The sequence below is a fragment of the Manis pentadactyla genome, chromosome 2 (genome assembly GCF_030020395.1).
Source record: "Manis pentadactyla isolate mManPen7 chromosome 2, mManPen7.hap1, whole genome shotgun sequence".
Lineage (NCBI taxonomy): Eukaryota > Metazoa > Chordata > Mammalia > Pholidota > Manidae > Manis > Manis pentadactyla.
In genome coordinates, this window is record NC_080020.1 from 174,589,654 (window position 1) to 174,614,409 (window position 24,756).

The following is a 24,756-nucleotide window of genomic DNA, read 5'->3' on the forward strand; positions in this document are numbered from 1 at the left end:
CTGATAATTAGTGATGTGGAGCATCTTTTCCTATGCTTGCTGGCCATCTGAATTTCTTCTTTGGATAAGTGTCTGTTCATATCCGCTGCCCATTTTTTAATGGGGCTATTTGCTTTTTGGGTGTTGAGGCATGTGTGTTCTTTATATATTTTGGATGTTAACCCCTTGTTAGATATGTCGTTTACAAATATATTCTCCCATAGTGTAGGATGCCTTTTTGTTCTGCTGATTGTGTCCTTTGCTGTACAGAAGCTTTTTAGTTTTATGTAGTCCCATTTGTTCATTTTTGCTTTTGCTTCACTTACCTGCGGAGATGTGTTCAGGAAAAAATTGCTCATGTTTATATTCAAGAGATTTTTGCCTATGTTTTCTTCTATGAGTTTTTTGGTCTCTTATATTCAGGTCTTTGATCCATTTTGATTTTACTTTTGTGTATGGAGTTAGACAATAATCCTGTTTCATTCTCTTACATGTAGCTGTCCAGTTTTGCCAACACCAGTTGTTGAAGAGGCTGTCATTTCCCAATTTTATGTCCAAGGCTCCTTTATCATATATTAATTGGCCATATGTGTGTGGGTTTATATCTAGACTCTCTGTTCTGTGCATTGATCTCTAGGGCTTTTCTTATGCCATTACCAAATTGTTTTGGTTACTGTGGCTTTGTAGTAGAGTTTGAAGCTCGGGAGCATACATAATCCCCTGAGCTTTTTTCTTCTTTCTCAGCATTTCTTTGGCTATGTGGGGTCTTTTGTGGTACCATATGAATTTTAGAACTATTTGTTTTAGTCCATTGAAGAATGCTGTTGGTATTTTGATAGGGATTGCACTGAATCTGTAGATTGCTTTAGGCACGATGACCATTTTGACAATATTAATTCTTCCTGTCCACGAGCATGGGGTATATTTCCATTTATTGGTGTCTTCTTTAATTTCTCTCCTCAGTGTCTTGTAGTTTCCAGGGTATAGACCTTTTACCTTCTTGGCTAGGTTTATTCCGAGGTATTTTATTCCCTTTGATGCCATTGTAAATGGAATTGTTTTCCTGATTGCTCTTTCTGCTAGTTCTTTGTTAGTATACAGGAATGCAGCAGATTTCTGTGTACTGATTTTGTATCCTGCAACTTTGCTGGAATCAGTTATTTGTTCTAGTAGTTTTGGGGTGGATTCTTTAGGGTTTTCTATGTACAATACTCTGTCCTCTTCCTTGATGTTTGCCATTTTAATTATTATATGTCTTGGTGTTTTCTTCCTAGCGTCCCTTGTGTTGGGAGATCTCTGCTCTTTCATGACCCGAGAGACTATTTACTTCCCCAGATTGGGGACGTTTTCAGCAATTATTTCCTCAAAGACACTTTCTATCCCTTTTTCTCTCTCTTCTTCTTTTGGTACCCCTATAATGCAAATATTGTTTTGTTTGTATTATTCACGTAGTTCTCATAATACTCTTTTTCCTAGGGATTGTTTTCTTTCTGTGTCTCTTCATCTTTGTACCCCCTCTGGCTGGCCTGGTGCAATGGTAGGGGCAGCAGGTTTGTGAACTGGTGCCAGACGGGAGAAAGGAGCAGCAGGCTGCTTATTGTAGTGGGGGCCCTCGGTGCTGCATTGCTGGCCTTGGAGAATGGAGTGCCTAAAGCTTCTCAATGTCTCTAACCTGCTGGGCTGAGTGTGCCAGGACAATTTTTTCCACATGTCCTTTCTTCTGAGCAGTAAGCTTTGTGTAAACTCTGCTTCTTTATCACCCCTCTCGCTGTTGGGAAGTCTTTCAAAGTGCCTGCCTTTCTTTTGTCCTGGAGTGGCTGGTTGTGGGAACCTGTTCTCCACAAATAGTTGGAATCTTAGTCTCTCTGAGTATTCCCTGTCTTTGCTTTCCAACCCCTCTAATCTCCAGAGCACCATGTAATGTGGGTTCACCCTCCTGGAGCGGATCTTCAGGGGTGGATGTTTAGAAGTACTGGGCTTCTGCTCCATTTCCACCCCGTTTCTCTTCCTTCCTTCTGTGAGCTGGGGTTGGGGAGGGCTTGGTCTGCTGGATTGCGGCTTTGCTACTTTACCCTTTTCCATGAGGGCTTCTCTTTTCCCCAGATGTAGGCAGTCTGTTGTAGTCTCCTTCTGGGTTGCTCTTTCAAGATTAGTTGTATTTGCTGTATTTTTGTGTTACATGTAGTTTTGGGAGGAAGTTCTGCCTCACTTCTCATGTTGCCATATTGTTTAATCCTTGTCATCATTTATTTTATAATCAAAATTTCCTTTTCTGTTTAAGAAGTAAAATCTTTCTCCTTATTCTTTGTGAGAGAAACTTACCTACTCAGTTTTCCATTTTCAGAGCCTTTTTTTTTTTTACCTGAACTCAGATGTATAAGAGAAGAAGGAAAACATGTCATAAAAGATCCTGATGTTTTCAAGAATTTTCATAAACAGAAGAGTTCATGTTTCTTTTCTTCCTGACCACCTAGTATTACTATTTCTATTCTGAGTCTTTATATCTTCCCCAACATACACTGTGTGCAGAGACTCATAGGACTTTTTTTCAAGGTGTCTTTCATTAATCCCATTTATGAATTCACATTTCTTACTTTGTAGCTTCCTCCTTTTCCAGACTCCTTTTTGTCATCTGTGTGGTGGCATCATGTGATAGGTGGTGTATTGATAGGATATACAGTAATAATTAGGACATATTATCTTGATATATATTGTATTTATCATACAATGTTGAATATTGAAATAGGTTAGCCATATATATTGATATCTAGTGATAACACCATTTCTAATTGGCATGTGAATACGTAATTATAGAATGTAGTAGTTGCCACCCTAGTATCTATCCGTGAATGTTGTAGTCCAGTCACCTCCAAATTCCTTTAATGCCTTATTATTTATCTGTCATTTTGACATCTCAATTTATATGATGGTATAACCTGCTGTGAGGCACAGATTTCTTAGTTACAGAATCTGAAATCTTAGCTGCTATTTGCTTCTCCCTGAAAATAGAGATTTGAGCTGACAGAAAGCACTAATGCTCTTCCTTCAGAAACCATATAGGGAATTAGGCAGCTGCTGTCCTTGGTGATGAAATTATTTCATGTGAGTTCATAAGGAAAACAACTAGTTAAAAAAGCAGGATAATCTTGAGTATATTGTTTGTGGCTACTGTTGGGTATCTTCACAGACCTATTTGAACTAGAAAAATACAGACTTCAGTATCTTAATGTCTTGAGTTCCTGACTGCCAGGCAGAGGAAATGTTTAACTATTTTAATCATGTTTCTGTATCTCAGAAAGAAAGCCCTTATGAGAGGAAATGACAACGTCCTAACCACAAAGTTATCTCTTATCAGCTATAGTCTCAGTCGATAATGATTTGTCAAACTTGGACATGTGTAAAATGCAAGGGCTGTGTTATTTACTTTGGAAAAGGAAAAATTAGATGAAACTGATAATGATGGAGTCATGGCTTTTGTTAGGAGACAGAAACCATTAGGGACAGTCATTGTTAGCTGAGGAAAGTGTCCTTGGACCCCTCCCTCTGCCCCAGCTAAAACCTTAACCTGTTTGAATAATTATTTGCAACTGGAGGGGAGAGAGAGGTGGAGGAAGGGAAGAAGAATGCAGGCAACTTTGACAGAGATTTAACATTTTAAGTGGAAAGCAAAATGTGGACCTTAAAACAGACCTATTTACGTGAGTCAGGAAAAACTGCTTTGTGTTCTCTTCTCATTTATTTAGAGTCTTGAAAGTTCATTTCTTATCCTTCCAAATGTGTAGCATTCCTTCACGTACAGGGTTTGCTACTCTCCTCCTTTCCCCTTTTGGTAGATGTGAGTGATTCTTTTTCATTAGTGGAGGCAGAGAAAACACATCTAGCTCAAAGCAACATGAGTCAGTGCATGCCTTACATACCTTTGCCTTCACAGCACTCCTCTCGGTTCCTCACAGTGTTCCTAGTTCTTCACAGAAGGGAGCATGGAGGAAAAATGATAGTAGGCTGTTTTGTGGGGGTGGTAGAGTTTGTGAACTGAAGCCCCATTTTGCTCTTTCTTTTCTGTGGATTTCTGTCTACCGCCTTCAAAGCAGGTGGTCATGTGCTTAGGAGGACTTAATCAGATAATGGTTGCAGAGATTAAAATATAGCAAAGACAATATTTCCAGGTTGGGGAACTTGAAACAGTCTGAAGCAGAGTATGATGACCATGTCAGACAGCCTCATAGAAAATAGGTTTGGTTGTAAATATTTGGTGGAGATGACAGGGAAGGCCTTTGTCTCCGCTCTAAATGATCTATTTTTTAGTTGGTGCAAATAAACCAATCTTCTTAGCCGATTAGTAAGGGGCCCATTATTTATCACAGACTTCTAGGGAAACTGTCCCCTAATGTGGATGTTCATTCTGTAAGGATGGGTCTGACATGTCAAAGGGATAAGGCTCTGTCTAAGGAATGGCAAAAGGCAGTTTCCTTTTGAATCTATGGCTTGAATCAAAACAAAATAAAATAAATAAACTGAATGAAGAACATATAAAAAAAATTGTGTTGAATTTATTTTTCCAAATTAGGGAAGAAAATTTCCTTAAATTTTTTGCACATAAATATTTATAATCATCAATTCTAAATAAAAGAAGTTTCATTTCCTATCAGATGAAAGTTTTTAAACACATTTTCCATATGCATGTATTAATTTTTATGAATACTGTTGTAAAAGTAATCTTTTGAGATTGTGTTTCACTTAGCTGTTGTTTTCACTAGTAGACTGTGGTTTTCTGGAAAGATAAAATAAATTTCCTTCAAATCTCCACTTGGCAATCAAAGAGCAGACACTGCAGAGATGCTTTAATTTTGTGGTCATTTCAAGTAAGAGTGCCTTAAATAACTACCTGTTGCCTCTTTTTGTGTTAGATGAAAATAAGTATCCATTTGAACTCCTCAAGTTCCATTTTTACGTGCTTTTGTATCTTACTTTTTCTTCAACTACATGGTGCCCATCAATCTATAAAATGTTTTCTCAGTAGTTTGGCAGTGCTCATTAACTATTCTAAAGGCTTTTTTTTTTTAAGTTTAACTATGCTTGGCCATTGTGTATGATCTCGAGCACCTTACTATCAATGTTTTGATTCCTTACAGAGTATATAGCACTATAAGGTTCTTAAACATGGAGATTTAATCTCTGCCCTCATGTATGCAAAACAAATGAATAGAATAGTCCATAAACTTGAACCAGTAAATAAGGAGATGTGATGATTTTAAAGGGAAAAGAAAGTAAATATTGTGCTGTTGAATTGTAGAATGAATAGATTTCATTAGGAAAAGCATCTTGGTGAAGAAGCTATGCCCCAAAAGAAGAAATAAGACTTACTTTCCAAAATAAGGGAAAGTGACCTTGTAATCACAAATCAGCTCAGCTCAATTTAGATGTGTCTGCTGCTTATATTATGATGAATCGTAGAATTGCCAGTTGTTACAGTAAAAACTTCAGCTTGGTCTTTATTGTTATTATTTCTTTATGTAATTTTGTCTTTTCTTTTTTGCTTTATTTTGTTTTGTTCAGTGTTTACTTTCAGTATCTCCTTTTATTCTTGTTAAATCCTGTGGGCCAACTGGTAGTTTCCTTTTTTGGTTGAAGAAATTGGGGCCAAAGTAAATTGTATCTTACTCATTGTCAGGTCACATAACAAAATCAGTTTGAGCACTGTGACTATAATCCAGCTGTTACCTGATGTTTTTTGTTTTACCTTCATTTTGATGCCTAGGTTTAAGTTGTATGCGTTATTCATATTATAGTTTTATGATATTACTTCTAGGTTTGGTTTTCCCATCCATTATCTTATTTTTTTACATGATCTGCCCTCTCTTTGTAGGCGGTCTCTATTTTGATTGCATGCTGATTTAAGTGTTCACTAATTCTTATGCTCCCTTCAGAAGTTAGCTGGCAGGCCATTTAATTCATCCTGCGGGCAAGTTTTGTTTTGACCACTGAAACTTAGTTTTTATATATAGATTACCATGTGTCTAAGAAGACAAAGTTATCGAAGTCATGTTCCCATTTTCTTCTTTTTCCTTAGGAACCCCATGCACAAAATGTATCTCTGAAGGCTGCTATCCATCCTTTTGTTCTGTGTCCCAGCCTTGGTGATATCTTCAGTTTATTAATCCCATAGCTGAAATACCAAAACAACCAAAACATGCTTTGTTTGTTTATTTTGTGTTTCTTAGAAGCAAGAGTTGGTGTGTATCTCCCCTCCGCTCCCCCTCCAGCCCCCAGTTCGGGAGTAAAAATCAATGTAGACTCTTAATAGTTTTGTTTGAATATTTTGTGAAAATCGTTGTTGTTTTGCAGGTACCTGGGGCCCAAGATTTGGTGGATTTCTCTCCTGTTTATCGATGTCTACACATATATTCTGTCCTGGTGAGTTATTGTCTGGCTCTGCCTGATAAATATGTATACTAAATTCAGAATTCCACTTTCTCATTTTTGATAGTTTTTCTGTTGATTATTAAGAGTACGGAAAGAGAAACTATTACTTGAAGAGTATTATTTACAAGAAATAATCCTTTTCTTCTTGAATCTTTTATCTATGTTTGCCATGTAATATGCTATTGCTAATAACATTAATTTCTGTCATTCATCAACAAATTATAGGATTATACCTGGAAATAGTCAAACACACATTCAGATTTCTGTTCTTAATTAAATAATGTTGTGACTTAAATAACAATAGCCTTTTTTACACACTAAAATAATGTTTGTAAGAACTGTTTACTTCTATTCCTAATGACAATTATTTTGTCATGCAAAGCATGGAGAGAGAAGAACCTCTCTGGAGAGAAAATAGTGTAGGTGTTAATAGTATTCTAAGAAATGGCCCTTTTTCTATGTTGGTAATATACCTATATGCAGACATACAGATACAAAGTCAATCAAAAAAATTAAACTACAAAGCTAAATTATCATCAAAGACAAATTGAGGAGAGAAGTCCATTTTTGAAATTTTTTATAGCAAAGTTCAGTGAAGCTTCTGTCAGGTTATTTTTAATATATATGAGTATGTCTTATTGCCCAGTCTGTTATCCATTTTTTTTCTTCATATGTTCAATGTAGTGCCGCTTAGTCATTACTTCACACAATTTGGGACACTGATCTGTGTACTTATGGCCTGAAGTGTTTTGTGGTGATCTCGTTTAAACTGAGAAAAGATCTGGTAGCTTTCATTCCTCTCCTGTCATTCCTCTTCCCTCTTCTCCTTTTTCTTGGACTTGTGTGTAGGTTTCTATACCTACGAATAGAATTTTTGGGTCATAACGTATATGTATAATACTTAATTTCACTAATTTCTAATATCTGCTAACCTAACAGATATTGAATGGTATTACTTTAATTTTCATTTCTATGGATACTGGTAACATTGTGCTTCTCTTTATAAATTTACTAATCATTTAAGATTTTTCTTCTCTAAACTGCCTACTTTTAACCTTTGTTCAATTTTGTGTTGGATTTCTTGTTTTTGTTCTTTCCTTTCTGCTACAAAAGGAAATTTCAGAAATTCCTTATATAGTGTAGATATTGATAGTTTAGGATATTTCAAATGTCATTTTTCTAGTTTTCTAACAGACTCTAAACTATGTATTATCTTTCATGAATAGAACTCTTTGATTTTGATGTAATTAAGCCTATCAATTTTAACCTTATGGTTTGTACTTTTTGAGTTAAAAAAAAATCCTTCTCTGTTCCAAGGTCATGGAACTTTCCTCTTATTTACATTTTGATCTTGATCTGTCTTGGGTTCCCCATTTTATATAGTGTAAGGGAGGCATCCAACTTAAATTTTTTCTATATGATGAATTCAGTTTTACCAATCTCATGTACTACATAATCTGTACATCACTCAGTGATTCCTGGTAATAGTTCTGGCATATACTAAATATCCATATTTATGACTCTTGTTTCTCAGCTCTAGTTTGTTTTTGTAATATATCTGTTTATATGATGAGAGAAATCTCTTCACATTTCTCTTTTAAAATTGCTTTCTCTATTTATAGACATTTATTTTTCCATATATATTTTAGAATCAGTTTGAGTTTATTAAAAGAAATCCTTTTAGAATGTTGGAATTGATTGGGAATTTTGGGAATTATTGACAACTTTATAATGCTAAGTCATTCCGTTCATGGAAGAATAAGATCTGTTTTTAAATTATTTAATTGAGCTTTTCTTCTATGTAAACATTCTTGGGCATTCTTTGTTAGGTTAATAGCAAAATACTTACAGTTTTTGTTGCTATTTTGTACTTTATTTTCTAATTAGTTATTGCTTATACTGAGCAATGCTATTGGTTTTTGTTAAGTTATCTTGCATATGGCCATCTTGCTCAACTCTTGTTATTATAGTTTGCTATTTGGTTTATGACAGGTGTTCTGGGTAGTTGATCATAATGTCTGTGGACATTAACTTTTGTTTTTCTTTCTATTCCCATATCTCATTGTTTTTTATTGTTTCATTGCATTACCCAGAGTCACCATTACTTTGTTGTTCAGTAAGGTGATAGTGGGCATCTTTGTCTGATTTCTGATCTCAAAGAGAGTGTTTCTAAAGTTTCTCCATTAATTGATGTTTGCAATAGATATATAGTAAATATTCTTTGTACTGTTATTCCTAGACTCCTGATAATTTTTTATAAAACATAAGTGAGCGCTGAATTTTGTTTCCCCAATTTATTTATATAATCCTGTGGTTTTTATCCTTTACTTGAATGTGGTGTATTTTTCCTTTAGCTCATGAATGTGGTGAATTTTATTGATAGATTTTTCTGATATTAAACTGCCCTTGCATTCTTTAGGTAAATCCAGCTTGTTGAGGATTTCTATTACTGCTTTTTAAAAAAATTCCCTGTGGAATTTAACTCCTCTTATTTATTTTTGTATTATTTTTTAAATCCTTTTTTATGTTTATATGTATGGTTATTTTACAAGACCTATCATTTTCTTTTATTTTTTTATATGGTACTTACATGGTTTGTAAGTCAATGTTATTTTATCCTCATTAAAATGGTTGAATATCCTTCCCTTTTCTCTGTTCCGTGGAATGATTTATATAAGATAGGAGTTATTTGTTCCTTGAAAGTTGAGTAGAAATCACAAATGCTGTAACATGTGTTTTTCCTTTGCCACATTCTTCCTCCTTTCTCCTTTGTTACTTTGCTTCCATGCTCCATGATTTGGTTTTGTCTCTTCAGTGGTATGTATGATTATGGGACTTCACAGTTATGTTTAAGTCAAATGACCATAGAAAAATAACCATATTCACTAAATCAAGTTTCAAGGTTTACTGTAAGCCTTATAATTGCAAAATCAAGTGAGTTTTTCCTTTCATATAGTCTAAATTCTATGAAAGTTGTTTGTTTAGTTTGATGTTACATCATCAGTAACAACAACAGTACTTGACATATAGTTAGATGTTCAGTAAATATTAGTGTCATGAATAAATAAGTGGTGGCCAAGGATTGTAGTAAATTTGTTTGAACATAGTGCTGAAACTTTATTATTCACTTAGTCAGTAAATACTTAATAAATTTCTCTTCTGCATGAAATGGATTTAGAGAAGTCATATACAGTCAACCAGGAAGGAAGTTACAGTCTTGGAATGACTGTAATATGACAGTACTGCATCTATCACTTGTGCATATGCTAGTTTTTTAAGCTTTATTAAGATTTTATGATAAAGAAAATGTAATAGATATTCCTCAACTGAGAATTCTATAGTGATTCATAAGAGTACTAAAGTAACATATTTGCACACTTACTAGATGTGTGGTGTTAAGCAAGTCACATAAGCCAATGATTACCGGCGTAGTGCAGTTACATATATATTACATATATTGTACAAATGGTGCCTTCCCCAGTCTCTGGCACATAATTAGCATTTAATAAGTGGCAGTTAATGTGGCAAGAGTTATATATCTCTGATACTGATTATTAGACACATTATTTGTATTTTTAAAAGTATATGACATATAGATATGCAGACAGAGGTTCCAGTCTCTGTCATAAACATACAAAGTTAATCTTTTATTTAAAATCCACACATTCTTAAATATATAAAGACTATATTATGTAGTCTTAAATTGTGAGGACTAAACACGAGGGTGTTAAGCTGCCCACTTAAAAATAAATTCTACCACTGTGATTCTACCCACTACAGTTCTGTAATGTTGAAATATTTGGTATTCATAAATTTTTTATAACAATTTGATGAGGCATTGTTGGTATGGCAGAAAGAGTCTTCCTCCCCTATTCATAATGTTTCCTAAGTTTGAAAAGGTACAGCTAGTGGTAAAAACTGAATTCTTTTTTTTTTCTGAAATACATGTTTATTTTTTAGACATTGCTGTTCCAGACCTCTATGGACTTTAAATAAGAACTTTGCTAAAGACAGGGCCAGAGTATGTAAAACTTCTAGGCCTGACTCTTCATAGCTTCTGGTGGGCTGTAATTTGTCACTTCTCTGTATTTGTTTCCCCATTCTCACATCACTAGTTTGTATTACTGGATGGTGAAACGTAGCTCCTCACAATATCGATGACAGAGATATTTAAAAATGGACTGTTACTTATAAAGATTTGTAACATAAATATTTTCTTTTTTACTGATGTAGTTAATATTATTGTTAAGCTTTAAGAAACGATTTGGAAGAAGAGAAATGAGGACTAAGAAGAAAATCAACCATTCCTACACATTCCAATACATTTCTCTACTCTCTTCATTCTCTCATCAACCCAATGTGTTTACTATCTCCTGTTTAAGCCACTACCCTCACTGTAGTGATAGTATTTTATTGATTATACCAATCTGACATGAAAGTTACTTCCTTAAAATTCTTCAGTTGGTCACCTGTGGAGTAAGATGTAGAAGTATAGAAGAAAATGAAGCATAGAGAAGTAAAGAAGGTTTCCCATGTCCTGTCTGCCATATTTCCTGCTGCTTACCATCTTGCTTTAATGATACTGAAATGCTTCCAGTTCTTCAAATGCATCATGCTAATTCACACTTCTCATCCTTTCCTCAGGTAGTCCTTCTGCCTGAATTACTAGTCTCATTTTTTTTTTATTTTAATGATTCATACTTGTTCCATATTGTGTCCTCCAGCAAATTTTCCAGTAGACCTCCTTCCCCTTTGCACTATTATAGGACCCAGTATGTATTTATATTATTGCTTGTTGTATCATATTCTCACATTCTAAATATGTATTATTTTCCCTTAATAGACTATAAGCTCTTTTAGGGCAGGTACCATGATTTATTCATCTTTTTTAGCTCTAGCACTTAGCACTTAGTATAAGTATGTAATACTCAATAAATGCTTGTGTCTGATTTTTGAAAGATAACATTTGGCCTGCAAATGAATCCAGCACTCAAGTCTTAAGCCCTGTTGTACCATATCAGGACTGGGACTTATTCAAGGAAAAACAGTTCTATTGGTGTCCAACGGAAGGATCATAACAGAAATAACAAAAAGTTCTAATATTTTGTCATTTACAATAGTGTTTATCTGAACTTTTGGCCTGGAGGATAACAAGGCACACTTTGAATAAACATGGCAATATTTATTATTTTTAGTGAAACCGACCTTCCATTCACCCCCCTTTTATGGCCGTGCTGCTTATAAATTCCCAAAGGATTATTTGAAAAATCCTACTTATATCTGCCAGCCTTATCAGTAGGGCAGGAGTTCATGTATTGTAACAGGAGGTCAGATTTCGGTCATGGTCTTATAGATGGGGCCAAGCACCTGTAAATTCTTCCTTTGGTGACTAAGTGAAGTACAATATCAAACAGGCAGTGAGACTTTTCTAGGAAGTGCTGAACTTTGGCAGGAAGGGCAAACTTTGGCAGAAGGAGGGGAGGGAAGAAAGTGAGCCAGGGTCAGATACTGGTTAACTGAGACTTGGTCCTTGATGTAGTAATGCAATGGAAGTGTGCAGGGCAAAGTTAGGTATACTTTATAGAACTGTTTTAAACGACTTATGCTGTTTAAATCTTCATATACCATTTAAAGATGGGTTGGTAAATGGTAGGATATAAAACATCATCTTAAAGTCATTAAAGATAATTTTTCAAGAAGGGAGAAAGTAACAAACTAAAAGTAACAACTAGAAAGGAAATGATGAATAATAATAATTTGAGATTCTTATACCTAGTATAGTAATAGCTAAAAAGGTGGATAGACTATCTGTCTAATGGAGACAGAAACCAGTTTATCTTTTTTTTTTTTTTTAATTTTCACCATGTTTTATTGACATGCTACAGGGTATATGCATATCTACAGTTGTTATAGGGTATATGCATATCTACTTGCTGGACTGCTTTTCATAAGAATTGGACAAATTTACATTCACATTCCCACCAAGAACGTTTAACACCTGAGAAACCAGTCTATCTTGCAGAGTTTTTGAAAATTCTATCAACACAGTGATGTCTGCCATGGGCTCCAAGCCCTGAACCCAGCTCAGTTTGGACAAAGGTCTTTGTGTACTTGAAGCTCTTCTATCTACAGCAACATCTTCCTGACTCCTCCAGGTCTGCTGCTCATTCCCCCTTCTCCCACTGAACACTCCATAACCAACAGCTTGGGGGTCATTAAGAGACTAGGGGAGTAAAGCTGTAAATACAATCACACCCCTACTTTATAGGTCTTATTTATGATCTTATCTTCTTCTGGTATCTTGGTCTCCAATGATTCACATCATCTGCTCCTCAAAATTGTTTTAAAATTCCTAGATTAAAAAATGTTGAGAAATGTATACCTTTGGTTTATATATTTTTCTGCATATGTGTTGTAATAAAAAGTTTACCTTGAAGACTTCTGACATCTTGGATCCAGGGATAGCAGTTGTAGCAATGTATAGATGTTATGTAGTAAGCAGCAATCCCTCAGTATTACATGAATCATAAGAGCCTCAGTTTTACCTAATTCTCATTCAATCACTTTAAAGAAGACTGTAAAGCAGCCTGAGATACAGGAGAATGCAGAATGTCATTGTGCACTGAATTCATTGGTACAAAGGCTCCAAGTACAGCTCTTTTAAACTTTCGTGGGCAAGGAGCCTGTGAGAATTTGGTGAAAGCTGTGACCCTTTCCCCAGATAGGATGCATGTATGTACATGCATGTGTAGTTTGCTTAGAATTTCAGAGGCTTCCCCAACCTGAATCTTACCCACAGACCTAGAAAGAATCTAAAGGGAACTATAGACTGAGTTAAATTTCAGGTATCTACTAACTACAGACCTGTGCCCCCTAATAGATTACCCCAATTCCATTTGAGTATAGCCTTTTTTAAGCCTCTTATGGCCTCCCTCCCTACCACCTCGTCTTTTTCTTAGATTTGAAAGCCTTGTCAAAATTTAAATTTAAAAGCATATTTCAAAGTGGCCTTATTTCTGTGTCATGAATCTTAATTCCCTGAGCAGCCATTATGCATGGCAAGCTGGTGACCTGTTTTCCTGATAAGAATAAGTTAGCCTTAGCACCCAAAGTAATAGTTTGTCCCCTTTGAAGAACTCAGAGCAGAGATTTAGAATTCTAACTGTAGTTAGTAATCCATCTCCCTGAACATAAGTAATTGTGTTAAATTTCAAAATATTTTACTTCTTACTTGTTTTTATTAGTATTTCTCTTTAAATACCTGGCTATAACTAGGAGAGGTGAATCAGCCGCAGAGCTAAAATTTAGCACCGTCTCTCTATAATCCTTCATGATCATTGCTGGGGTAGGGGATAGGATGGAGTGAGGTGGGGTGGGCAGGAATCTTCCTGGGACATGAGTCTCCTTTACTGATTGAGGATTTCTGCTGGTCTGGTCTGCATTGGCGGCTGGCGGAAACTGCAGAACCCATGGTCATGTAAGGACAGATGATGGCAGGGAAGGATTTGGAGAGCGGGAAAGGAACAGATAGAAGCAGTTCCAAGTGACCTGTTTCCTGAGGTGTTAAGGGAAGTACTTAATGAAATTACTTGAAGAACTTTTGTTGTAGTTGGTTATTAAAGCACTTAGGAAATAAGTGCTTGAAAAGTCTGAGACACTACTGGAGTTTTCAATGAAAGAAAAACCAGTTTTGGCATTCTCAAGGTTAGATTTCAAGATCCTTTTAAGAGTGGTAGATAGTGGTTGTCGTTTATGCATTTAATAATAATATTATCTTGGACTTTATGTAACACTTTGTTCAGTAGTCTCATAGCACTCCCCCAATTTGATCACTGTAAATAAGGGACTTACTCATATGGTGGATATGAGGAAACTACCTCACTTGGTGGAGACTGGCCTCACTCTGAACCATGCCGTGAAATAGTTCTTTTGTTGGCACCAGAGGTAAGATTTTAGGGTTCTTATTCCTGTGCTTTTCTATCAGAAGGCACTGTTGCAATTTAATAACCAAGTAAATTTAGTAACAAGAATTAGCAGATAGACTTAAAGCAAATTTGAAGGATTGAGAGTACTTGATGGTCAGATTTTTTTGCTGTTATTGTTTTACAAAAATGAGACCCCCTCCTTTAATAAAGCAACAGCAAAACATTTCTGCTATATATTGGTATTAAGACAGTTGATTGGCAAATAAAAATAAAGATATTTATACATCAGTTTCACATAGGCTTTTCAGACCATTGATCTGGCAGTTAAAGCTAATAAATATACAGAGCTTTGACTGGTTTTGTAGTTTTCATTAAAATTGATTGTACTTTCACCATAGCCTAGTTTTTACTATTTTTATTATTATTAATTAATTTATTTTTCACCACATGCTCCAGCCTAGTTTTTTTTAAAGCTTTCCTGATTCTGTAATAAACACCGAAACTGTTGACTTCTATTTTCTATAACTAGTAAAAATCCATTGTTTAAACTCTTTCAATTTTTTACAAAGACATTTGAATGAACATTTAAATATTTGGTTTAGGAGTAAACATAAGCTGGGTCATCTACTACTCCTGTGGTAGGAATTAAGAAATTAACAAATGAGAAAGGCCTATATGCAAAATTCTATGTGCTTAGAGCTTGAGAATATGTTTTTTTTCCCCTTATTTGACATTTCCAAAGATGGTATCAGAGAGGGAAAAATCACTTTAATTTGCCAGTCACGTGGAATTAGAAATTATGGATATAGAAGTCCAGCATTGCCAGAGGCTAATGTATCTTAATGATTTAGATCTCCTTACAGTTGTTTCTGGAGCTGTATTTCTGGGGAGCACCAGCCTCATCAGTTGATCTCTTACAAATTAAAAAATGAAGGGGGGATGTGTTCTTTTTCACATGTCATATGATACACAGAGTATTGCTGTCAGGTTTTTGTTCATGGTAGTATATGCAAGTATATTCTGAGAAGAACTACAGAAAATAAATATGTTAAATTTAAACCATCATTTCCTAATACAGTGAAAGACATAAAGATGATCAGGTCACTTTCTGCTTTGAAGAAGTTTATAATTTAATGGATTTAGGGAAAGCTGCTTTGGAAGAGACTCTGAAGAGGCCTGTTTTTTAAAAAAATTCATCATGTTTATTTGCTATATATATATGTTCTTTGGGAAATAAGGACATTGGACTTTTAATGGAAAAGCCTTTCTGAGAACAGTAATTTGAAATGAGTAGGTACCATTTACAAATCTTTTGAGACAGTGTGATGTTAGGAAGGAATCTGATGTTTACATACTTCAAATTTATTTTTTAAGACTTTTAAGTGACTAATATTTCAGGTGCTGGTATTTGGACACTATTCCTCTTGATCCTTTTTGTAATTGTTGTTTTATTTTCATTTTAAATGGACTTTATTTTCCCTCAGAAATATTCCTCTGCTTTCCCCCACTATCTAAGACAAATGCAAGTTGCACTGTTTGAGGAGCCAATTTATACTGTTAGAACAGAACTGGAAGCTTTCTGGTTTGCTTCCATGGTGATTTGAGTAGTTCTGAGCAGTAAGAACATATTTTAAGTATTTTCTTTAGAGATATTTTTTTAATGTGGAAAGTTTTGCCCTGAAGTCTTTGGTGACTCCTAGGCCATCTCTGACACTTAACAGATTGTCTCATCACTCTGCTGCCATATCTCACTGCCTCCTAGTTTTACTGACCCACCAGTGCCTGGTGAGGTTAGATAGGCATAAACACTACATAGATCATACAGAAAAGCTGAGGGTGAGATACTTTGTGCACTGCATTGATAAGGACACAGGAAAAGCCATTTGTAGTGATAACTTTCCTGTAGTATGGGCTAATGGGCCCTGGTTTGTAGTAGCTGTAATCTAACTTTTTGTAATTGTCATATTGCTCTTTTAACCTGGTGACCTTTTTACTCATGGATATACATATCATTTGGCTTTGAATAAAAGAAGAGGCAAAAAAAGTGATTAAAAATTTTTTTTCTAGATGTGTTTGTATTTGTTTTTCAGAATGCTTACTTTGGGAAGATTGGGCTTCTCAAGTGTGCTTATTTATTTATTTATTTTGAAAATAATTCAAACCGCTTTAGGCACCACAATAATATAACTTTTTTAAGCTCTGACAAAATGAACAGGAAATAACTCGTTTTCCATAGAACACACAGTAATCCTAAAAACAATTAAAATCATTAAATCTGTGCTTCAAATACTTCAGTTTCTCATTGTTTTCAGGACAAAATAAACTTCTTAACTTGTTCTATTAAGCCTTGCATATTCTATCCTTGATATAACTCTCTTGCCACATTTCTCTGTGTTCTTTTCCTCTTGCCTCTTCATAGCCTCTACTTCAGATATTGGGGCCCCCATGCTTTCTCATAGAGATGCCTTTGCATCAGTAATTCTCTTTCCTGAAACATACTTCATATTTTCTTCCTTTTCATGCTTTTTCGTATTAATTATGCTGAATTTCTCCCCTATACTCCCCCTCATTTCATAGATCCATCTAGACCTCTTACACCTTTTTCTTCCTTTACTTTTCTATTCTATTTTTGACTGCCAGGCTTTGTTTGTTTTCTTCAGTTCTTTGAATTTAAAATTGTTAGTTTTTTTTTTTTTTTTTTGCTTTCCTAAAGTATCTTTTTATACTGTATACTTAGTTTAATACATTGTCCCAATAGTTTTGGATATTATGGGAGCAACCTTAAATAACTAACCAGAGCCTTGTTATCTAAACAAGAGGACATGTAGGGGAGGAGTTTCCTTTTGTTTTATAGGGGAAATTTGGGCATTCAGACAGTTATGGAAGGTGCACATAGCAAAATGATCTTCTAACCAGAAGCAAATGACATCAACTGGAACTCATGTTTATCTATGGTTGGTTGTAGCAGATGTAATGAAGAGTTTGTTTTCAACTTATGAATGGAATTGATTTATTTTAAATTGGGTAGATTGGAAAAGCGGAGTTTGTGACCATAGTGGATTCTCTACTTTTTCAGATTCCTAAAACTCAAACCACAATCTACAGGTGAAGTAGTTTAGGACCTCAACACTGGAGTAGAAATTCAGACTCTTTGCCTGTCTACATCCCAGGTTTTCTCAGGGAAGTTAGGTAGAATACATCTTACTTTGTTACTTCAGTGTCTTTAACTAGAGCTTCTGGAAATCTCAGAATACCATGTTATTACAACCACACGGTAGAAATTAACAAATAATTGTGGAATGAATGAATGAAAAAATAACTCAAGATCATGCTGTGTAAAAAATTAATAGAGAACTATAAAAGGACTATTAAATAAGTCTAAGAAGATTTAGTTGTTCTGGTTGGGGTTAATATAGTTCATCGATCTATTACATAGAGTATTATTAATTAAGGTTTGGGATTTCTTCTGGCCAAGAAATGAAGTATAAGATGTGTTAACATATTTTTTTTTAGATATGAAAAATGAGATCATTTATGATGTTTAATGGTCATGTTATAGCAACTCCGATTGTATTTGACTACATGTAACTAAAACCCAACTATAATGGTTTAAACAAATATAGTTTTTATAATATGACAGGAAATCCAGACATAGGCAGCTCAGTGTTGGTATGTTAGCTCTAGTGTCATCAGAGACTTAGGCTCTTTTAGTTCTTCCAACCCCTCATTTTTAGTGTGTATTTTTGCCTTCATTCTTTCAAGATGGATGCTACATCTTAAAGTGTCAGTTCCATATTTCAAAACAAAACAGGTGGGAAGGTCACAGTACAAAAACTGCATTCCATCTGAGTCTGTTTCTGTTGACCAGGAAAATAGTAGCTTCAGTCAAAGAAGAAAAGGTTTTGTAAAAATGCTGAATTCTTTGTCATATTAAAAACAATCAAAATTAGAAACCAACTGATTTCTAGTCAACATGGCCTTTTTTTTTTTTAATTAGGGACAAAGCAGAAGCTTGAATCTAAACCTTGACCTAGGTATATTATTTAACTTTTCATAGCCTCAATTTCCCCATTTTAAAAATGCAAATAATAACAAAGTATATTTTGTTTGTCTCACAGTGTTCCTGTGAGAATGAAATGAAAGAATAATTGTAAAAACACATGGCATAGGACCTGGAACATACTAAATCTTAAAGAAGTATTTCTCCTTGCAGCTTGTATGTATTCTGCTCCCCTACTTACCAAATTTTCCTATTATAGAAAGGACTTTTTAAGAATGTAGTGAGGAAGGAATAAGGGACTTCCTCCTATAACCCATCCCCATTTAATGTTACCTTTATAAAAATTCAAATCTAAAGATTAAAAACCATGAAATATTAGGGGGAAAAAGATTCTTATATACCCTTTTCCTTTTAGCCATCTCTTTTCACAAAGGGGAAACCTTGGCCAACGGCAGTTAAATCAGTCACCTGAAGTCACATAACTGGTAAATAGCAGAATTAGAACTAAAACTAGATATAAATTATGTCTTGTGTTCTTTCCTTCATCAATTGTCGTCATCATTAAAGTGGGTATATGTAGCATGCTGTGTGTGACATACTATCCCAAACACTAAGTTACTCAGTACACTGTATTGCACACTAATGTAGTATATAATAGATACATGAACGTTATAAACCTAGTCAACCCATGGCTTTTCTTCTCCTACAGTAAGAATTAAAATGGTTTCCTGTCAATAATGACTGGAAATAGGGATGAAGGTAAGAAGGCCTTCTACATTTTTAAAATCTACCTTTTCAGAACGTCTTTTTTCCTTCAGAGTTGCCTTTGGACATACTTTAACAATTCTATACTCTCAGTTTTTATAAGACTATGTGAGAATTTTTGCTCGGGTTGTCCAGAACCATCGTATAGGGAAGCCTGATTGACTGTAATTGTTATGGGAAAAAATTGGGATTTTTCTTTTCTAACCAGAAAGATCAATTACTTTCCTTCTATGAAAATGGTGTGTTTCCTACTAGTTTTTTTCTTGTAAAATAAATTGATGCTATTGAAACCAGGATCTATAAGAGAATAAATAGCCCATACCAGACCACATTTGGCTGCAACTATGTGGGCTTAAACAACCAACAGCAGCTATTTGTGAGTCTTTTTAGGCTATTAGTCAATTAAAAGAGCTGGGTTTTAAAGTCGTAATGGAAAATACAGAAGTAGGAGAGTTCGTAAGGGTGTTTTCATTGGGGAAAAATAGAAAACCATGGGTCTATACCGACAATAGGTATATAAGTGGTTGAATGAGTACATATATATGTAAATACATACATACACAGATAGGGGAGATGGCTATGGTCTTACTTAGAGTAGAATGCAGAGTGTTGACCCGGGGAGGGGGGGACAGTAATGTGTCCTTTGTATCTCTGTACATCCTGTGTGCAGAGACACTGACTGAGTTTGTTCCAGATCATCTTTTCCAGGGTATTTGTGTAGTCAGCAGCTTTGTAAGGTAGGGGTAATACCTCCTTCCAGATAATATCTCCTACTCAGACTCTTCATGGTTCTTCATTTTTCAGCCATTATAATAAAGATTTATTCAGGCAGGAGTCATTAGTAGACACTAAATCTAATGGGGAGATTTTGGTAAGGAGTAGTATATTTGTGTGGTCTTAAAGTGTCTCAACAAGATTGCTTATTAATAGTAAGATGAAATTGTATTTGGACACCCTCTTTACCAGCTTATTGAAGTTTATATCACAATTGAAAATCATATAGACATTGAATGCTTCTGAATGAGATGCCCTGAGAAGGACACAGAATTACTTAGCTAGTATTCTGACCTACAGTGCTTAACTTAAATCTGATTTATGAGGAAACATCTTAGAAATCCAAAATGAGGGGCCTTCTGTTTTGAAAGAAAGAAAGGAAAGAAGAAGGGAAGGAAGAAAATAATTTTCAAAATCAGTCATAAAAGAGATAAAAAGCTGAGGCACTGTTTCATATTAAAAGAAGGTAAAGAGGCATGACAACTAAATGCAACACCTTGTTCTAGACCAGGGATTGGTAAGCATTTTCTCCAGAGGACCTGGTAGTAAATATTTTAGGCTTTGTGGGCCACAGAGTCTCTGTCACACCATGTAAGTTTATGTTATAGCTCAAAAGCAGCCAGAAACAATATGTAAATGAATGGCTGTGGATGTGTTTCAATAACACTTTATTTACACAACAGATAATGAGATGGATTTGACTCATGGGCCATGATTTGCTGACCCCTGTCCTAAATTGAATCTTATACTTAAGGGGAAAATATGCTATAAAAGACATTTTGGGTACTTTAGCAAAATTAGAAAATGAATAGTAGATTAGGAAAATTTAAAATATTCTGAAATTGATAATTATTCTATTATTATATAAGAGATTATTCTTATTCTAAGGCAATACACAATGAAATACTTGGCAGTAAAGAGATCTGATGTATATAGCGTACTTTCAAATGGAAAAAATAAATACGTAGAAAGACAGCAAAGTGCAAAATATTAACATTAGGTGAATCTGGGTAAAGAGTACATGGGTCTTTTTCATACTATTCTTAAAATTTTTCTGTAAATTGGAATTATTTCCAAATAAAAAGTTAAAATAGTATGTGTGCTAATGTATGTGAATTTATATGTATGTACATAGCCAAGATGGAGGGAAAATACTACAAATTTCATACTTTACACTTTTTTGATAGATACCTACAAAAAAAAGAGAGATTAACCAAAACTTGAATTGAAAATGAACATCTGTGATTGATGTAACAAGGGAAGCCAGCAGACATCATCGTTGGCCTAATCTGAATGCACTTAGTTACCAAACGGCTGTAGTCTAGGGGCCAGAGGTTTAGTGCGGTCTGAAAATGATGGTGGGAGCCACGTTTTCCAAACCGTGAAACACAGGGTACCTTGTTTAGTCAGCACAGTTTAGGTCAAATGTGGTTATGAAAAACAGATGAATTCTGGTGATCAAGTTGTATTTTGACAAATATTCCATTGTTTGAACATGCAGTAATTTCTGAAAAATGTGAAGCAGCCTGGACTGCAGAGATTGAGTTCTCTCTTCTCAACTCCCTTGACTGCTCACAAAGGTCTTGTCGTCGTGGGGAGTAGAAATAACAGGGCAAAAGAAGTATGTTAGATACTCCCCTCCCCCTTCTTTGTCTTCTTTTTTTTCCTTTGCTTTGCTTTACTGGCAAGTCAAGCAGTTCTGGACAGGCTGTTTTGTCAGCTGGAGGTCTTGCACTACTCTGGACTTCAGAGAAAGCTTTTGTGCTTCCCTTTTGGGAATAGTGAGTGGTGTGTTCTAGTGAACTAGATACTCTTGAGTTTATCCCATTAATGGAAAGTGGTACTTGAGGTTTAGTGCAACATTGTTATATTTCACTGGCCTCCTCTGGCCATGACCTGTGAGTCATTATTTTATCCAACGACTATTCCTACCTCAAGAGGCTCGTCTATGGAGCTCTGTTCCTATAACTTAAGAAATATAGTAATAGCATAGCAGGCCAGAGATGCCTGATACAGAGAGCTCTACATGGAGTCAAGTCCTCCTTGATAGCTTCTTTTTCCACTTGTATGCTTATGTTGTCTTTTTTTTTTGGTTGCTTCAGGATTTTGTCTCACTTTATTTACTTTGTTCATTCATCCATTCAATAAATATTTATTGCTTACTTAACTGTATGCAAAGCACATAGTCCATCCTTCTGCTTGGAATGATTTGGATTTGTGCTGTCCAATATGTAGCCAGTAGCCACATGTGGCCTTTGAGCACTTGAAATGTGGGTAGGCCAAGTTGAGATGTGTTAAAAGTGGAAAATGCACACCAAATTTAAAAGGCTTAGTAAAAAAAAAAAACTACAAAATTATTCATTAGTAATTTTTATATTGATTGCATATTGAAATGATACTAGTATATATTGGGTTAAATGAAATAATTTATGTATATATATTTATATCACTTGTTTTTTACTTTTTTACTGTGGCTTCTAGAAAATTTTAAAATTGCATTTGTGGCTCACATCTGTGACTTGTATTATATTTCTGTCAAACATTGTTGCTCATCAAATATGAATTAATATATATGAACCCTGAGTGTTGCCCCCCTGACCCCCATCTTTTATCTTGAAGAAATTCTGGTCACTTCTAGTATTAGTACATTTAACATTTTTCTATAAAGGAATATCAGCTGCCGTTACTACACCTTCCTTTTTCTTTTAATTTTGATGATTGTCAGTACATCTAAAAAATACCATCAGTTCTTGCCAAATTGGTATAGCATTTCTCAATAAATTTCGAGTCTTGGTGAATATCTCTGGGCAACTAGATTCATTAATACCAAGGTGACATTTGTAAAAATGATGAGTATTACCCAGAAATCCTGATAGAAGTATTCTTACAAATTCTACTAGAACTTCTGTATAAGGTTTTAAAACCTTAAGGGAAGTCCCCATAATTTTGTTAACTATTCCAGCTACAGGTAAGTGAGGTCATGGTAGTTATGTAATATATGGTTATAAAATATAAAAGAAAGAATTCACCTGTAAGCTTGAACACTTAGTCATAAAATTATGAATAACTACAAAATGATATATTGCATGTTTAATATGTATTTGTAAAGAATACCTTTTGTTGCTGAAATCTACACTGCATTCTGCTCTGAGGAGAATGGACTGGGAAGAAATTTTTGATGGCTGGCTGTGGCTGCCTGTGTCTTTTGGAAGTATTGATTTTTTTCATGCCCTGGGAAGCATGGCTTTATTTTTTAGAAGCTTGAAGCTAAATCTTCATTGTAGGTATTACAATATATATATACTCATGTTGGACCTCAGCAAATGGTGTGGCAATCTTACCATCTTTGTCATCATAGTGCCATAGCCTAGATTTAGTTTGTCTTTCATTATGTAGATCATATTTGCTATGAGTGTCATATACGAAGTTGGGACAGGTTTTAATCTCAGTTCCAACCATGGTATAGATGCTTTTCAGGGCTATAGGTGACTTGAAGCACCACCAGGAAGCAGTCCTGATAAGGAACAAAGTTACAGGCAACTTTAAGGGAGGGGAAAAGCAGACTCCTGCTGTGGAGTTGCTTAAGTAGGAGGTGGAAGCTGATTTTTAGCCAAAAAGAATCATGCACATCTAGACAAGGCTAGCTTCATATTAGGAAACCAGAAGGAGAAATTATCATTTTTCTCTTTCATTCTTTTTTGTTACCAAATGTTGACATGTTTTTGCAATACACTTGTTGGGGAAAGACTAGTCAGTCTGAGACTATTGTTTGTATTATGTCTTTATATTGAGGAGAGACAAAAAAAGCATGAGACATATACTTACATTCAAGAAAAATTGATAAAGATACAAGATGACTGATAATATATATGGAAGTTTCTTAATGTGTTAAAGGGCATTTATGAAAATTTCCAGCAAAGATCGTACTTATTGACTAAACTTCAGAAAGATTCCCAATAAAGTCAGGAAAAAGACAAACACTTGGACAAAGGTGCCTACCACCATTGTGTTCATTATTCCCCAAAGTCCTAGGTTGCAAAAATAAAAGAAGATAGATTGAAGAAATTGTTCAACATACACAATATCATTTCTCTAAGTCAATTATGTCCATCAAGAAATTACAGTTGAAAATAAATAAGCCTTTTAATAAGTTACATAGAAATTAACATAAAAATGTACAGGGTTTTTATTGTGAAAATTTCACATTTCAACTAAAGGACATACAGGAAGTGCTGAATAAATGAAGGGAGAGTGAGTCTTTTAATAGGATGTCTGAACATTGTAAAAATGTCAGTTTCTCTCCATTTTAATTTGTAAAGCCAAAGAAATTCAAATAATAATTCCAGTAGGAAGCTTGTGGAAACTTGGCAGCCCTTTTTCTAATTCATCCAAGTTGCCGTTCTACATAGGCTAGTGGCTTGCTGTCAAGACTTGATGCCACATTGTGATGGCCTGTACCCCACAAGAAGCTCTCCTGTATTAACATAAGGATACAGTTATGTGGGTATTTGTTTTGACATTGTTTCTGGTGGCAAATAGTAGAAGCAATCTAGGTGTTCATTACTGGGGGACTGGATGAGAAAATCAGTATTTATGAATGATTGAATGTAATATGAAACATATACCAAGCCATTGTAAATGATGAACAATATTTACAATATTACAACATGTAAAGATTTCAAAAGTATGATGCCAGGGGATCAAAGTAAGAAACAATACAATTGATAGCTCAATATCATTTACATAAATTAAAACAAACCCCTAAAATAACACTATTATATTTCAAAGACACATTTTTATACAAATAAATATAAAAGGTTCACTTGATTGACATGTCTTATATATACTAGAGTGGATGACTGTGTTGAAAAGGGGTGTTAGATTAGGAAT

At 34.8% G+C, this 24,756-nt stretch overlaps 1 protein-coding gene across 5 annotated transcripts in view; it reads left to right on the forward strand.

The window, feature by feature from the left end:
- The window catches only part of EXOC6B (exocyst complex component 6B), a 649,953-nt gene that overhangs the window by 259,162 nt on the left and 366,035 nt on the right, over window positions 1-24,756 (forward strand). For all 5 annotated transcript variants that reach the window (XM_036908371.2, XM_057497096.1, XM_057497097.1 and 2 more), the window contains one exon: window positions 6,325-6,393. In XM_036908371.2, coding sequence (XP_036764266.2) covers window positions 6,325-6,393 — 69 coding nt within the window. The remainder of the gene's footprint in view (window positions 1-6,324; window positions 6,394-24,756) is intronic.